Genomic DNA, 18,650 nt, shown 5'->3' with positions numbered 1-18,650 from the left:
CCCAACTGCAGAGGTGCTGTTATTTCTGCCAGCATGGATTTATACGTCTGTGCATGTGCCTGGACCCAGGCTCTTATTGCAGTTACAAATCTCTTTGCTTCAGATGTGAAAGAAAACAGGAGACAATTCATTTGACATGGCTCTCTTTCCAGCAGAATGAATCAAACCTCTCATAAGTGCCCTCGAGTGAAGTCTGAAGAGCTTATAGTTGTGACTCTCAATTGGTATATCTTAACCTCATAAATGTTCATTTCAGTTTGGAAAATAAGTAGGGCATTGACATTTTTTATCCAGCTGTATTTCTGTTATTATTTACTGTACACCACTCTCATCTTCATGTCATACTAGACTTTTCATTCTTCTGTGAAATTCAGGAGCAAAAATCTTCTTATGATAGTGAGAACTTCTTCCAGTTTACTTATCGAGTCAACAATAATCTTACAACACTTTGAAATATGCTGGATTGTATTAACCCAGGGCTGGATCAAATGGCAAATCCAACAGCTGGGTCAAAAAATGGCATTTTAATTTAATAAAAAAAAAAAAAACTGAACAATAGGTTAGTCCAGAATTTACACAAATTTGGTTCAATGCAACTTAGCAGTATGTACTTAATTTCACTAATGTGATATGCTAGTTTTATGATAACATTATAATAATCTTGGATAAAAAATATCATGGTTTTACAGTATCATGGAATTGTGATTACTGTTCTAAAATGTTTTTTTTTTTTTTTAAGTCTGGGTAAGAAACAGTTTTCACCTTTGAACATCACCATATTTACTTTAAGAAACGTTTTAAATTTTGTGGAATAGTAAACATTTCAGGCTAAATAATTTAAATACATCATTGACTTCTGTTTTTTTTTTTCATTAGTTTCAAACATACTGATTTCTTTACTACTTGAAAAGGCATCTTTGAATATTGTTCTTTTCTTTCTGTTTTTTTTCTGCTGGAGATACTAATGCCCTAAAAACTAAATAAAAAAGTGGTAAAAAGCATGGAAAAACAACAACAACAACAACAAAACAAAATTCATATAGCTTTTAAGAACAATACTTTGCATGTCCCGATCAGATTTTTTCCAAGTCAGTTGATTTTGAGTGTCTACCAATACCAAAACCCGAGCCGATACTTCTATAATACATAAAAAAATAAAATAAAGAAGAGCAAAGAAACAGATCCAGGATGTTCCTTATATTTTTATTTAATTCACATTATTTTAACATTCAACAATTATGTTAACAAACAGCACTTCTGTGTGGTAGCTTGAACAAATAAGTAACAAATAACAAATTCAAGCTGCTTCCGTGTTCTACTGTACTTTGTCGGCATTTAACCAATAGCGTCTCTGCAACAAAGTGATGCCATGCTGCACGTGTTGCTGTTTCTGTGTGAAGTCAAGAAAGAGGTCTAACTCTGTGCCACCACATAACTATAGATGTGTAAAAAAAATAATGAGAATATCCATATGTACAATATATTCCGATCAAGTCTGAAATCGGGTGATCGGGCCCGATTTCCGATCATGTGATTGGATCTGAACATCCCTAAACAGTCCGACAGAAAATAATAATGGCTTGTCGTGTAGTTCTTTTTCTATGCACCTGATTTTGTATGTGCATATTAGGTTATTGCATACAAATGCTATACAAATATACACATATTCACATAAACTGTGTTATGCTTTTTTCTGTGGTTTACCACACAGTGAAAATTGAGAATGGAAGCTTTTGGAAAAAAGACCTCATGCTTTCATTTCTCTTAGATTTTTATGATAGGCTTTTTTGATTATTGGGTTATTTACTAAATATAGCTTAAAATCTTGTGGTCTGTTTGTGTCAGTGTAAATATAGACCCTCGGGAGTCCCATTTTAATGGTTGGCTTACTTATTTATTTAAAATTTGTAGTAATTCATTGAAAACATTGAACATCAGTTTAACAATAAATGCAGTAATTTTCATTTTTACCCATTGGCTTTCTTGCTTCTGCCTGCATGGTAGGACTCTGTGAGCATTAAAAATGAGGGTGAAAAAAATGGCTTGCATGAAATAGTCACCAAAATTTGAAACAAGAAAAGGATCAAAACATGGCAGGAAAAACAGGGAAAAATGCTTTGTAATGCTTCACAGGAAAAAAAAAAAAAGAAATAGCACAGAGTCTGTGTGTATGAGGGGTCTTTATAGTCCTTGTAATCAGTCCATCATAAGTTTCCAGCTGTGTGTCTATTTGATTTATAGTTTGAGCGTTTGATTGGTCATTTAATTATTACAGGATTTTACAGTTGTTCATGAAAATTAAATATCAAATACACTTGATTTTTCATTTGAGAATGCAATGTGTTTTGTTATTTGATCACTCCATTTATCAGTTGTTATGAAAGTACAATTTATTATTTGATCTTTTTAGGCATTTGAATGAAAAATTTATTTTGTTAGGAAAAAGCTTCCATATATACAGTTGAAGTCAGAATTATATTCCCCTGAATTCTGAGTCCCCCTGTTTATTTTCTCCCCAATTTCTGTTTATTGGAGAGATTTTCTACACATTTCTAAACAAAATAGTTTTAATAACTCATTTCTAATAACTGATTTATTTTATCTTTGCCATGATGACAGTAAATAATGTTTTACAAGATATTTTAAGACACTTCTATACAGCTTAAAGTTATATTTAAAGGCTTAACTAGGTTAATTAGGTTAACTAGGGAGGTTAGTGTAATTTGGCAAATTTTGTATAACAATGGTATGTTTTGTAGACAATTGAAAAAAAAAAAACAGCTTAAAGGGGCTAATAGTTTTGACTTTAAAATGGTTTAAAAAAAAAAACAGTTTTTATTCTAGCCGAAATAAAACAAATAAGACTCTTTCCAGAAAAAAATATAATCAGAAATACTGTCAAAATTGGCGATGCAGTGGCGCAGTATGTAGTGCTGTCGCCTCACAGCAAGAAGGTCGCTGAGTCGCTGGTTCGAACCTTGGCTCAGTTCTGGCAGTTGGCAGAAACCGGGTGCTCCGGTTTCCCCCACAGTCCAAAGACATGCGGTACAGGTGAATTGGGTAGGCTTAATTGTCTGTAGTGTATGAGTGTGTGCGTGTTTGTGTGTGGATGTTTCCCAGAGATGAGTTGCGGCTGGAAGGGAATCTGCTGCGTAAAAACGTGCTGGATAGGTTGGCGGTTTATTCCGCTGTGGCTACCCAGGATTAATGAAGGGACTAAGCCGACAAGAAAATGAATGAATGAATACTGTGAAAATTTCCTTGCTCTGTTAAACATAGTTTGAGAAAAATTTTAAAAAGAAAGAAAACTTCAAAGGGGACTAATAATTCTGTCTTCAACTGTATATATACAGTACAAATTAGTTAAAAACAAATCAGTTAAATACAAATGAACAGTCCACATGCGCTTAGTGTTTCTTTTTGGAGAGTGAACTATGTAAATGTAAGATGAAATTTCACCTTAAAATAAACTTCAAGTCACTTTTAACTCACTAACTCAGTTCTCCCATGTGAATGCAGCACACATAATACCAGTTTTTTTTAGCAGACTTTCACAAATAGAAGCATATTTTTTATGCTGGATACAGTATAAAGACTCTTTTTACCTACAGTATCTGCCTTTTTCAGTTCAGTATTTTTAAAATTATTCTCTTAAATCCTTGTTCTAGAACTAGGACAGTCATGGATAAATAATGAATTTGTCTAAAGGTCATGAAATTGCTTATTGAAGACCTTTTCTTCTCATTTCTTTTAAGCTTCTGCAGACGGATTGACATTGGGAACTAGAACATTGCTTGTTTTCAAACAGGCTGCTGAGCTCATATGTCATTTTACCCTCCTCTGTGACACATGACATTCAACAACAGTTGTAAATTTTTACTGCCACGTTACAGCCTGTCTCTCACATTGATCCTGGGGTTAATAGATAACACTTTTCATCCACTGATATATTCCCCTTCTTTTTAAATTTCGGCTGACCCAATTTCACTGCGCTGCTATTTTTGTCATCAGCACCACAACAGCAAATCATCACAACAGCCTGTTTAAAATAAATGGAAGGGTTAGGAGTTAAAATGAACGCTGCGTCCTGAACATTCAATCAGTGTAACCTCTGTTTCTGTCCTTTTGACAGGGCCGCTCCGCATCGACGGGTACATGAATCTGAGTTCCACCGGCCAGATGCCTGAGATGGAAGAAGTAGATACCAATGAGAGGTTAGAGCACCGTCACCTTCATCCATATTTTCCTTCGAGATGTTTTGGTCGACCTTGAGGCCCAAGATGACTTATAAATAGGCTCAGTAAATGCATAAATCAATGAAAAGTGTTTTAACCCCGCCTGAGGCCTTTGCATGAATTCCCTCGCTTGGCGCAACATTGACATACTAGCATATGTTCACCTCTGCGACCTCTTTTTCCAAATGTCACTGCTGTAAATGCCCTGGTTCCCTCAGAAAATGCAGGAATGTGATCTCTCTGGGATTTCATGGGAAGCTGCTTCAGCATCAGGGGGGCATAAGGATCTCTAGAGGGGTTGAGTCTGTTTGCTCAGCAGGACAGAGGAAATGTGGGCCTTCTGTGTTGGCATCAGCTTTCTGCCTTCCGGCATCTGCTTACAAACTATCAGTATCCTGTAACATCACTGGAGTCTCACGCTTCTAAACAACACAGTAATGACACTTATAAATAGCACCATGTGTTTTCTCATCGCTCCGTGTCCAGCCACATTCATGTTGTTGTCTGGTCTGCTGCTGTCAGTAGGATGTTACACTGTTGTTTATGTTTGCACATGTAATGTGCTGACTAGGCAAGTAGCAGAAAAGCTATGTTTTGTTGTTGATGTTGACTACATTTCAACATTTTTGCTGAGTTTTTTTTTTTCATTCATTCATGAATGTTTCATGATTTCTGCACAGCAGATTAAAAATATATGTTGTTGATGTTTTTTTGTCAGTGCTGAATTATAAATTTCATTACTTGAAAAGATAGTTCAAATAATAAATTCTGCCATCATTAACATTCTTTAAAATATCTTCTTTTGTTTTCAGCAGAAGCAATAAATTCATAAAGATTTAAAACCACGTGATGGAGAATAAACAATGAGGAAGTTTCTATATTTGGGTGAGCTATTCCTATAATGTGAAATCAAAAATAAAGCATAGGGTCATACTAGGGTGTGAAAAATTATTATTATTATTATTATTATTATTATTATTATTATTATTATTATTATTATTATATCAATTGATTTGACTTAGTCCCTTTATTTGTCAGGGGTCGCCACAGCTGAATGAACTGCCAACTTATCCAGCATATGTTTCACGCAGTGGATATCCTTTCAGCTACAAAACCACACACTACGGCAAATTTTGCTTCAATTCACTTTAATTCAATTTAATAGTACTTAGCTAGGTGCAGGTCTTTGGACTGTGGAGGAAACTGGAACACCCAAAGGAAACCCAGGTAAACACAGGGAGAACAAGCAAACTCAACACAGAAATGCTAACTGAATCAGCTAGAGCCCAGCGAACTTCTTATTCTTGCAGTGAGACGACAGTGCTAACCACTGAGCCACTGTGTCGCCCATTATTAATACTGTATATATTTTTCCTTATTTTGTTTGACACATTTTTTATATAGTAGGGGATAAAATACTTTTAAAAATGTCATTATTTATGGCAATATGTTTAATTTTAATGTAGTAAATAATTAAAATGTAGTTCTGTCTTATAACAAATTCAAAAACAAAATTAACAAAAGTGACAAAGCTGTTAAATTCATTTGCTATTTATCATCTATCTATCTATCAACAATGTACAGTACAATTTAGTTTATCCAATTCGCCTATATGCTGTGGGGGAAACCGGAGCACAGAGAGGAAACCCATGGGGGAACAGAGAAGGGTCTTGCTGTAGACCAGGTGCAGATGTAAGTTGAGCTGCATGCAATGCTTTTAATGCTCACACCTAACACTGCCCCTTGCCCTACCCCTTACAGTGACATCAGTAGCTCCACTGAGTTCGTTATGTCTGAGATTGCATGTCTGAGATTAGTCTGACTGAGTCTGCAGTCAGATATTATTGGAGGACAAACAAGCAAACTCTATACAGAAATGCCACTTTGTTCAGCCAGGACTCAAACTAGTGACCTTCTTACTGTGAAGCAACAACTCTAACCACTTAGCTAACCAGTGAGCCACCATGCCATCCATGTTTTGTACACTGTATATCATCTGTAAAGTGGCATTACCTTCTTTCATGACAGATTATATAATTAGGATATCAGTAATCTCACTGTCTCTCCACTCCACAAATATCTAGTGTGTGGTGAGCGAACTGGCGCGGTTATCCCATGGCTGCCGTCGCATCATCCAAGTGGATGCTGCACAATGGAGGTGATGTGGAGAGACCCCCCTCATGATTGTGAAGTGCTTTAGGTGTATGGCCATACAGGATAAATGCACATTATAAATATACACATTACTCTACCTTAGACAAGCTGTAGGAGTATAGTAAATATTTATTCATTCATTTATTTTATTTTCCCTTTATTAATCAGGGGTCGACACAGCGGAATGAACCGCCAACTTATCCAGCATATGTTTTACACAGCGGATGCCCTTCCAGCTGTAACCCACCACTAGGAGAAACTCTCATTAACACACGTACACCACAGAGAATTTAGCCTTCTCAATTCACCTATAGCAAATGTCTTTGGACTTGTGGGGAAAACCGGACCACCCGGAGGAAACCCATGCCAACACAGGGAAAACATGCAAACTTCACACAAGAAAATGCCAGCTGAACCAGCTGTACATAAATATGTACATAAATATTTTGCATAAATATGTACATTTATGCACAAGATGGGTGCTATTATGACATTTTACTAACACATTAACTGAAAATGCATAGAATGAAAATTGGTCTTGGAACCCAAGAATCAATATCGACTCAGTAAAATACGGATAATTAAAACTAGCAGTTTCTAATTAAGTTCCACATAGTGATTAAAGCAATGCTGTATTAGTTTGATAAAAATGCATACTGAAAGAAAACAAATCACTCTGAATATGTGAACCATTACACTCCTATTTCATGTTACAATGAAATTCCACTTGCTGGAAGGTTAGGTGCTACTATAATAATATATAATTAAATATATATTAAATAAATATATAATAATAATAATTAAATATATTTTATGTTAAAAAAATAACTTCTAGCACATCCTAAACTTTAGACCAAACAAAAGACTTTCAGATATGAATGGACCACTTTCCGTTTTATTAGTGCCCATAAGGCTCAATACATTAATACTTGACAATAAATTAGTATAGGAGAATTTATTTAGCCATAAAACAGTTCCCATCCATGCATAGTGCCCATTAGGATATCTCATTAAAATGTGCAGGATAGAAAGGGTTCTTTCATGAAGTGAAATGCCTGAGCCAAAGTGTGTCATCAAAATGATTTGGTTAAATTATCTCCCATAACTGTCTTGCACGATTGTGATCCCAAACATTGGAAATTTGCCTCTGGATTTAAGAGAACAAGACATTGTTTGTTAGTATGTCATTAATGTAGTAAAAAAGCTACAAGTGTTTGTTTTTTTTGCCAATTGCAACTTTTATTTGTGTTCTCTTGATGACATACACTGCTTTATTTACAAATCAGTCATGCAATATTCCAGTTTTGCAAGAAAGATAAATCCATTCTGGCATTTAACTAAATGTTAAAAGTTTTTGCTTATTCAGAGCTTTATATATATATATATATATATATATATATATATATATATATATATATATATATATATATATATATATATATATATATATATATATATATATATATATATAGTGTCACTTTCACAAATTCCAGTGCTGCATGTAAAAAAAAAAGAAAAAGGTTAATTGAAGTGGAATATCATTTTTACCATCCAAATGAAAGCACCGTAAACCAAGACAGCTCCGGCAGAGATCCAGAGTTTAACAAAGCTGTCAAATCCCCTATTGAGGAAACGCAAGACTGCAGTGTCTGAGTGTGTGATCGTCACTGCACCCGCAGTGTCACACTTCATCGTGGAGCACGCATTGTCTTTCCAAACATTTTCATTCATACCGGCAAACACGGCGGATGCCACAGTGTGCTTGATATCACAACAAACCACATGGCAATTTCAGTTGCTTATCTGCAGAATGTCACTCTCTCTGGGGAAGGCCGTGCTCCTTATCCTTCTGTCTGTGCACACGGCACTCAGGATCGCCACTTTTCTTGAAGAATCTCTCCAGCGTGTTGGAAGTGACTGTGGCTTATGCTGCAGAGGTTATTTCGGGTCTGTGGCTTGCTTAAAAGGGGAATTCTTTGATGTAGTGTTTTGAGACTATCACCGTCGACTAATTTTAATCAGAGCAGACATAAATTTAGGGAGAATGATGGGTGCTGCTGCAGAATTTAATTTAAAGATCATCATTTTATCATTAGAGCCTGTCGCCAGTGTCATCAGGAGAGGTGAATCCCAGAATGCAAGGAGATTCAGTTCAAAGGAATTTAATGTGTTTCAGAATATTTGAGACACTTTATATAAATATATATAAAAGCAACGTAAAATCAAGGTTAACCTTTGTGGTTGTAGTGTACTTTTATATTGTATTTGTTTTTGAAAATACTATTGATTGGCTTAAGGGAAGGGTTTAGGTCAGCCCTTCGTTAGGTGATCTGTATGACAAGCTCTCACTCATGGAAGCTCGCACTCATGGATAATCTAAGGCCCAATTCCAATTCTACCCCTTAGCCTTTCCCCTTACCCCTACCCCTTGTTTTGCATGTTCATGTGAAGGGGTAGGGGTGTCCCAATTCTCTTTAGCTTGAAGGCATGGGACTAAGGGGAAAAGACCACACATGAAACCAAGGGGTATGAAAATTTCCCAGAATACACCATCTACAACTGCACACAGAAGTCAGGAGATGCACAAATTAGTATTTTTGTCATTATTACGAAGTTTTACAACAAACAATCATATGATTTAACACATTCTTAATGGCGTTCATGTTTTATCGTCATGCTTAAAAAAAAACATTGAAAAAAACACCTCTAAATTTCTATATCTACAATCCATAATAATAACTTCTGTTCCACAACATACTTTCACATCTGACACTTGAATACCCTGTCAGAAAAGTCTAGTGGCTGGGAATGACCTTTTTACAGTGGCCGCGGTGTAAATGCACAGTAGAATTACGATCATACTGCCACTTTATATCGTTATGATAACATGATATACAGTTGTAGTCAGAATTATTAGCCCCCTTTGAATTTTAGATGATGTTTAACATTAAAATATGTTAACAGAGCAAGGACATTTTCACAGTTTGATAATATTTTTTCTTCTGCAGAAAGTCTTATTTTTTTATTTTGGCTAGAATAAAAGCAGTTACATTTTAAGGTCAAAATTATTCGCCTCTTTAAGCTATATCTTTTTTCCATAGTCTACAGAACAAAGTATTGTCATACAGTAACTTGCCTAATTACCCTAACCTGCCTAGTTAACCTAATTAATCTAGTTAAATCTAACCTTTAAATGTCACTTTAATCTGTTTAGAATTGTCTGGAAAATATCTCAAATATTATTTACAGTCATCATGGAAAGATAAAATAAGTCAGTTATTAAGAAATAAGTTATTAAAAGTATTATGTTTAGAAATGTGTTGAAAAAATAATTCAGAGGGGTTAATAATTCTGACTTCAACTGTATGTCTTTAGTGATTTCCTGAAGATAAATACCAAAATATAAAGCAACATGAAATAACTACAGCAGCTGCAATCCTCAATCTCATATGTAGTAAGAGATCACGATGACATATGATGCCGTGCAGGTGTTATGGTGGTGTCCCATTTCTCAGGGGTAAATTTTAAAGCCCATCCCCTTCACACTCTGTTACAAGAGCCATGAGGAAATGGTAGGGTTACAAAAATACAATTGAGATTGGGCCTAAGTAGTGTATTTCAGATTTTAAAAATTGTTGACAGCACCCTCTAGTGGATTTGTCATCTGAAAGGTGGAATAAAACGTGCCCACATAATGCATTTTACTTTTCATAAAAATCCTGAATATTACAAAGGTAACAACCACATTATTGATTGTTTAATAATATTTATGTAGAATTTTTTTTTTCTATGCATATTAATTATCTTACAGTTGATGCATCCATAACAGACCAAAAGTTTTGGCCTCATTAAAGTTTTATCTAAGATAGTATACTTGGTTACTAAGGAAACAAGAGTGAAGTGAAGAACGTCAGATAAAATATGTGCAAAAATAGCAATTTTAGAAGTGAAATTATCCTTAGCAAGACAAATGAGTCAGTCGTTTTATTCCAAAAGGCTTTACAATGTCATTTTTATCTCCACTATTTTGAACACAGAATCATATCATCTCAAACTCAAGTGTGATATTAGGAGAACGTATCAGAAAAATGACTAAAATCTTCTGTCCTGCAAGTATATCCACTGCTGTTATAAGCGAATGTTATTATAGTGGACGGATAACATAACAAGCTTACTGAAAAGATGTCCTAATGCGAACATTAAATGAGAACAAAGAGTGCTTTCCTCCCTTTCTCTGCTTAAACATATTCAGCCATGCTATTTTAGACATGTCATGACCTTTTGATCTTCGTAACACAATCTGAAAATCCCCCCGCTGTTATGGACTTTACGATTGAGCCAAACTGTGAACCACAGGTCTTTGATATAGACAACCTGACTCACTCTTAAGAGATGCAGTCAAGAAAAGTCATGCACAATTTATGCCCTCTGTGTAAAACAGCACGTAAAACCTTGTTCCATACAATTCAATTTCATTTCATGTTACACAAGAATAGCCCTGCTTTTTATATAATCTCTATAACTAAAGGTGCCCTGTCTCTTGTGTATAACGTACATTGCTGTTCTAGTCGAGACAGAAAGAGCAGAGAGCCGGCTCCGCGGTGTGAGCTGGCCGTTTTCCAGCGGCTCAGAGCAGTCAGAGTGTGGCCTCAGGGGAAAGGGAAACCCAGCACTGCTCAAACAGGAGCCCTGCTTTCTTGGATTATCTACTGGATCTGCTCGGCAGCAATAAATCTACCCGGGCATGTAGTCCACCTCGCTCTAGAGATTTCCAGCTGTAATAATGATAACATAGTCTGAAACAAACAGCGAGTCTTTGAAGCTGTTCCTGGAGGAACGATTTACTTTAGTTGATCAAATGATAAGTCTGAACGCTTTATAGTCTCGGGCAACATGTTGATTAATGGAAATGTTACTTTTTAAGGAAAACTTGCTTAAAAATGTCTATGGAATCCAGTTTGTCTACATTCACAGTTCTGATCACTGCATATGGTTTGGTTTGTCTTTTAATGCACTGTAAAACTACCCATTTACTCCAAATTGTTCTTAGCTAATGCCAAGTTCAGACTGCATGATTTTCAAAGTAGTCATGTCACAGAAGTTTTCACACTGCATGACTATCTGGAGTAGTGAAGGGTAGAACATTTACTTATTTTGCACACCTGGGCAGTGGTGTAAAGTAACAAATAACAAATACTCAAATTACTGTAATTGAGTAGTTTTTTCTCAAAAACTGTACTTTTCTAAGTGGATTTAAAATGTGTACTTTTACTTTCCTTTGAGTACATTTTTAGAGCAGTTTTGGTACTTTTACTCAACTACTTTCCTTCAACCTGCTGTCACTACTTTATTTTTTCATCAGTCCAGTGATTCCTGTAAATCAAAATGGCACATAGAAGGTAAATCACATCATAATGCACTACCTCAAGGATGGGTGATTCAAAATTGCAGCAAACTGTTTGGAAGCATTAAAAGTGTCCAAGAAGATGTCCAACATCTTTACACGCATTAACCCAGAGACTGTTTAGATGAATGTCATGGATGAGAAGAAGACGGATGTTTACTGTATGCTGACCGAAGTAGCCTTAAACAACCATCAGTCACAAGATGTCAACATGGCGTCAGATTGACGTTGTACCCTAACTTTGTGGGGACATTGCAACTTGTTTAGAAATGAAAATTGGGTTGACATCAGAACCCATTCATCAGCGACATGTCAATGTCCAACCTAAAATCAACCAAATATCAACATCTAATGATGTTACAGCTTGACAGTGTGTGGGTGTTACTACTGTGAACGAGCACCAATTTGCCTGAAATTTCAGGCATTTGCCATCAGTGAGTCAAAATCAGGGCTAAAATCATGCAGTCTGAACTCGGCATGAATGAGCAAATACTTATGCTTTGGTTTCACCAGTATATATATTTTTTTTAAAATAATTTATAACAAGCTTTTTCTAAAAATGTTCTTAAGTGAGTGAAAGTATGCGGTTTATTCTTGGTGAGTCATATCTGGTGGGAAACTTCTGAATCAAAATAAAGCAATAAGTCCTAGGAAGCTAGGAATAAAAACTGCTTTTTTTCTAGCCAAAATAATAATTAGGCCTTGTCAAGAAGAAAAAATATTAAAAGACATGCTGTGGAAATATCCTTGCTCTGTTAAACATTATTTGGGAAATATTTGGGAAAAGGAAAAAAAAAAATCTAAGGGGGGCTAATAATTCTGACTTTAACTGTATCTAGATATGATTTTGTTTAGTTCTGTCAGAGTAATAAGTATTTTTGGTGAAGAAAATGTACGTTTTATTTGCCTTGACGTTGTGGCTTCGTCTCCTACCTTGGTAGCTGAACTCACGTTATCACCTGCATATCCACTGATTTTGTGGAAGCATGTGAGGACGTGAGGTGTTTCATTAGATTAGAATTATTTGTCACTAAAGAAAGATCCTTTTTTTATGGGCATAAGTTGCACTACACATAAACATTCTTGCTTTTTACCTTCATGAAGGAAAAGTACTGCTTATATTTCCAGTTTGCAATTGCTACATTAGTATATGTTGGATTTGCTACCAATCTGACTCCTGGTCATTTGTTGGTGTACAGCAGTGGTCACCAAACTTGTTCCTGGAGGGCCAGTGTCCTGCAGATTTTTTGCTCCAACCCTAATCAAACACACCTAAATAAGCTAATCAAGGTCTTACTAGGTATACTTGAAATATCCAGGCAGGTGTGTTCAGGCAAGTTGGAGCGAAACCCTGCAGGGACACCGGCCCTTCAGGACTGAGATTGGTGACCCCTGGTGTACAGTTTTTGTGCCACTGACTGCGCATGTGCCTATGTGAACACCTGCCCTACTCTGGCTCTGATTGGCAGACAATTGAAATTTACTTTATCAAAGCCAATCAACACATTCTGGGGTACACCACATTTACGGTTACCTAAAGCAATCATTATTGCTGGTTGGTTATACGTTCCGCCACAGTGCCGAACACACACACACACACACACACACACACACACACACACCAGAGAAAGAGAGGTCCTATGGCTAAAAGAGATGCTTCTCGCATAAAAAACGATTATAGTAACGCGCATATTTTATTTTCAGCAATGGTAACTGCGTTGTAAAGAAGGAAACAGTAACTCAATCGATTACTTGTTACTGAAAAAAGTATTGCTGTTAGTAACGTCGTTATTTATAGCGCCATTATTCCTATCACTCATGACAACCCAGCATTTTCTAGTGTTCCTCAAACTGCTTTTCAAATTGTGTGTCTCCGGATTTATATGTTCATCAGTTGAGTGTGAGAGCATGTGAAGTAAAATCATATTTATTTCTATACCTATACTTCTATACCGATCTATAAAATGTAGATTATGTCTTAGCTGCTTTAATGTATGAACAAAACATAGTAGAATTTCAGTTTTTGGGTTACATTCAGCATAAGGCAAGTAGCAGAGTAGTAGTAGAACGCTGGTGTAATAAATTCAGTTTAATACCAATGTCACTGTTGAAGGACAATCCGCTGAAGAGCAGCTCCTCTGACCTCAACCATCAAGCCAAAGACGACAGTGGCAAAGAACCAAAACTCTGGCCAAACGGATAAGAAGCTGAGCTGCAGGCTAGAAAGACTCAGTTGAGCATTGAGACTAGCCAAAAGGGATCTACAAACATGTCCATCACCAAGGTCTTTTCAGGGAGTCAGTCTTGTGGGTTTTATTGATTAATGTTTTCTGTAAACCGAGTAGAGGTGTGCATTCCCTGTGCATGACAGCCATCTGTCCGGGTTATGAACTGGATCCAAGATTATGTGAACTTTAGGATAAGGACAGACAGACTAGCATGAGCACAGTTGTCGTTTATCCTGGTGTATCTTTTTTGGGAAGTGTTCCCAGATCCAGTTGCTCTAATTATTGTAGGCTAACCTTTTTAAAGTTTTGTGTTTGTGTTATATGTGTATGTAAACGCAAAGAGAGGTGTCTTTAAAGGTCCCATAAAATTCAATATTTTCATTTTTTAGATATTAGTATCAGTAATGTTTTTAGGATAAGTATACATAGGGCTGGACGATAAAAACTCTATTGTCAATATCGATAAAAAGATTTGATATGTAGTTTCATTATGAAGGCTATAGTGTAATCAAAATGTGGCTGCTAAACTAATTTTTGAAGCAATGCCAATAAGCTTATGGTGTAAGTTTGTCATTTCCAATAGAGGTGCGTGACTTGCACAACTTTCATATAAGAGCAACGCACACATGTTGTGAAATTGGTGCGCATGTCAACTGCGCTTATTTTCCAGATGCACCTAGTTGAAAAAAAACCATCTGAACTTTTCTGAATGCCCCGAGAGCAACGTGATTCATGTAAGTAGAACTAACCAATCAGCTTCTAACTATGGAATATACAAGTTTCAGTAATAACGGCAGACTAATTACCTCAGACATACACAGGGCACCCAAGTACTGCCAGCAAAGGTTTTTCTGCTTGTCACTCAGCTTAGATGGCTAAATAGGAAGAGTCCTGGTATTTCCAAACATCTTCCACTTATGGATGATTGAGGCCACTGTGCTCATTGGAACTTTCAGGACAGCAGAAATTTTTCTGTAACCTTCCCCAGCTTTTTGCCTCAAGACAATCCACCTTTGTCTTCATGCTGATTTGGGCTTTGACATGCACTTTCAACCCTGGGACCTTATATAGACACATGTATGCCTTTTCAAATTTACCACAGATGAAATCCAATTAAGCTGCTGAAACATCTAAAGAATGATCAGTGGAAACAGAAAGTACCTGAGCTTAATTTAGAGCTTCACGGCAAAGGCTGTGAATTCTTATGTACATGTAATTTTTCAGGTGTTTTATTTTTAACAAGTTTGCAACAATTTCAAAAAATATTCTTCACATTGTCATTATGGGCTATTGTGTGTAAAATTTTGATGAAAAATGTGGCAAAAGTGAAGCGCTATGAATAATTTCCGGATGCACTGTAAACATGTGAGGCTTGTAGTTTGTCACTTGCACTTAAATGGTTTAAAGTTCTTTCATTTCACTTCATACTTCAGGTTCTCATCATGTGTCCAGTCAAATCCTCTCTTCTATCTGACATCTCCTGCCCACTTAAGACACTTCACATTTGATTGAGCTCAACCACTCTCATTGGCAGAGCAGTGATAAAACAAAAACGCTATTGGCTTCTTTATAAAAAGGGTAGAAGCCACACTCTCTTCGGGTTTTTGTTGAGATTACATCAAACATCAAATAAAAAATCCACATTTTAAAGCACTTCACAAAATATTTAATATATATTTAAACTTACAGAGTGTGTCTGCCTTTCAAGCTGTTTAGAAAATTATCTATAGCTTACAGTCAACTTTGACATTAAAGGTATAATTAACTGGCCAGAATGAATTACTTATACAGTAGTGGATGTAAATGGCTGCATCGTTCTTGTTTCTGTTTATGCTTAATGAGTCAATAGGACGCATGGTCAAGTAAATGTGTTAACCTGCTTTAAGTCATTTAGTGAATTGCACATGATACAGTCTGTGACAGGAACAATACTTATACAGTACAGATTTAAATGCATTGGTTTGCATGTAAACTTAGACAACAGCTTGTTTCAATAAAAATATTTTTGATAGTTCTCTGCACATTGGCATTCATCTAAACATCGCTCAAATCAAATCAGATTCTTGTTCATCTGTGCAAATTTATCGGATATGAATCGGATTTGTGACTTCGTGTCTACAGTGTAAGCAGCTAGATTTTCACCTGTCAATGTAAGTCGCTCATCATTAAAAACTGTAACGAAGGATCTCTAATTCATTTCGGAACAGAATTCAGCAGAGTCCCAAACTTTAAATCCTATATACTAGGACCAAAAAAAGCTTTTATTTTGCCATGTAGCACATGTATTTAAGCATGTTAATTAGAGATTAAAAGATGATGGCAAAATGAGAACTTTTCTGTCATACAATAAAGTAAAGCAACTTGTCAAGAAGAATAGGTCAGTCAGCGCCTGCTCTTCATTTTCTGGTCATTGAGCCATGTGCTGTGTAAATACAGACAATCAGATGCGAGTCACTTTTAAAAGATGATGTAAGCAGGTCAACAAAAAAAAAAAATGGAATTGACCATCAAGATCCGCAGTGTAAATGCAGCCTTTGTCAGGGGAGCTGGTAAGATTTAAAATTCAAAGGTAAATGTTTCAGACATATATAATATTTTATTAATATTAATAATACCTTATTTATGCTGAAAGATTTAATACATTGAAACACACCAACACAAAAGAGCCACTGGTGCAGTAATACTGATGTTTTGAGGACGCAGGTGTATGTTTACAACAGTTTTGAATGTGGGTCAAACAGTCTGAATGAACAATGTTTGTTTTTTTAGAATCTGTTGTACAGACTTAATCAGTTATAAATTAAAAAAATTAGTCCCTTTTTTTCCCACGGGCCACAGTTGTGAGTTTTAACTGGGCAAACATGTCCAACAAACAAGATTTATGCTCCGAGATATTAATAATAAATTAATAACAAGTTGCATATATTTTATGACAGAGTTGGCATACTTTTGGCCCAACATGTTTACCGCAGCACATAAATCTATAGACTACACCACACACAAACACACACTTTCTTAAGATCTAACTCTAGTCAAAAGTTGTTTATGTTTTATGACAGCTTTGACATGCTTCTTTTTTGGAGCAGTGACACAGCCTGACCCCTTAATAATTGTGCTGTCTATTTACACCAGCCAGGCTGCCTCAAATAGCTGACCATGGTCCAGTTCCAGACCCTGCTTTTACTGTTTCTATTGGATTTTGGAAATTTTAGCAGCATTTTACTATTTACTATTTTCTTTTTTTCTGATTTTTAGGGTCTTGGCACCAAAGTGTAATAGTTAATTTAGCTGTTTAGGGTTTTTAAAAATCTTTTACAAAGTTGTAATGCTTTCCTTATGTAAATTGGTCTGGATCTCCACTTGGAAAGTAAATATAGAGACCGGATCTCTTCTTCAACTGATCTCTAATGTATGTTATGCATAAAACAGAAAATGACTAGGGAATGCAACTCATCTTTAATCTACATGACAGGTACAACAGCCCTACATGCCCACTGCGGTACATAAATCTATATGCAGTCATGAACATTTGCCCATTTATTTCTCAAATGAGTCTAACATGTGTCAAAATGAGGGAGAAAATCAGAGCTTTGACATGTTTTCAAACACCTCATCAAGGGTATAGGTTTCTGACAGCCTCTAAATACATTCAGAGCTGACGACCTGACATCTGCAAATGCCTCTAAATTACTCTGAAATTCGAAGATTACAAGTCCTAAATGATCTGCATTTGAGTCCATGCCAGTCGTGCTTTGGAGATCCACACTCGTTCACATTCATACCGAAAGCTTCTTTTGTCCTCTCAGATGGAGGAGTCACATGTGCCCTTCGATAAGGCACGATTGACACGTATAGCCCAACCCAATCCCAGGTGCAAGTTATTAACTGATTTCCCATTTAATTACTGTCAATCCTCAGAGCAGGATGGAAAAATAAATAAATAAATCGGGATTTATTATAACCAGGAAACACATTTCCCAAGGCGAGTCTATTGGATGAGATCGAAGCAGTTCAATCCCTTTGAGATGTCTTATTCATTCAGGGATGTGGAGTGTTCATCTGCAAATGGAACTGGAAAATCATATCACACCTTGGATGTATGGAAAATAAGCCTGGTATTTGCACTTCTAAAAGTGTGCTCTCCGTCTCAAGTGAATTTTCTCATTCACCTGAAATACTTCGCCTGAGGAATTCAGCAAATAGCAGCTGCGCTCCAGTGAAACCAGCCTGATATATATCAGATGATAAACAGCCATGAAGGGACCAAATTCCTACCTTTTAAATCACTTTGCTTTATTGTGTTTTAACACGCGGTAAATATACTCTTTGCTTTTTTACTGTATATTAACAGTCGTTTTCCCTGCCTCATTGTGCTGAAGGTCATGTACACCGAGTGTGTGGCCTTTCCTGTTATTCTGTTTTCTATAGCTGAATGAGGTCTGAAACTCACTGGCCTATGGAGAATTTGTAATGCGCAGTCACTATTGAAGCAACGGAGGCCACGGATGATTTGTTGAGCATGGCCACTGCTGATTTCTCTCATGATTCTGCAGGGTGTCTGCTCACTTCTTGGTCTTGGAGAGCACTGGAGCTGATGTAAAATAGGAAATAAGAATAAACAAAGGCCAC

General features: G+C 36.3%; 1 protein-coding gene across 3 annotated transcripts in view; it reads left to right on the top strand.

Annotated features, from left to right (window-relative positions):
- The window catches only part of htr4 (5-hydroxytryptamine receptor 4), a 179,163-nt gene that overhangs the window by 32,858 nt on the left and 127,655 nt on the right, over window positions 1-18,650 (top strand). For all 3 annotated transcript variants that reach the window (XR_015507497.1, XM_087281511.1, XM_087281512.1), the window contains exon 2: window positions 4,133-4,214. Coding sequence is in view for 2 of the 3 variants with exons in the window: in XM_087281511.1 (XP_087137637.1) it covers window positions 4,133-4,214 (82 nt within the window). In the remaining variant the exon portion in view is untranslated. The remainder of the gene's footprint in view (window positions 1-4,132; window positions 4,215-18,650) is intronic.

This window comes from Danio rerio, chromosome 14 (assembly GCF_052040795.2).
Source record: "Danio rerio strain M-AB ecotype USA chromosome 14, GRCz13ab, whole genome shotgun sequence".
NCBI lineage: Eukaryota > Metazoa > Chordata > Actinopteri > Cypriniformes > Danionidae > Danio > Danio rerio.
Note: the sequence above shows the minus strand (reverse complement) of the source record. Positions and strands in the feature narration are given on the sequence as shown.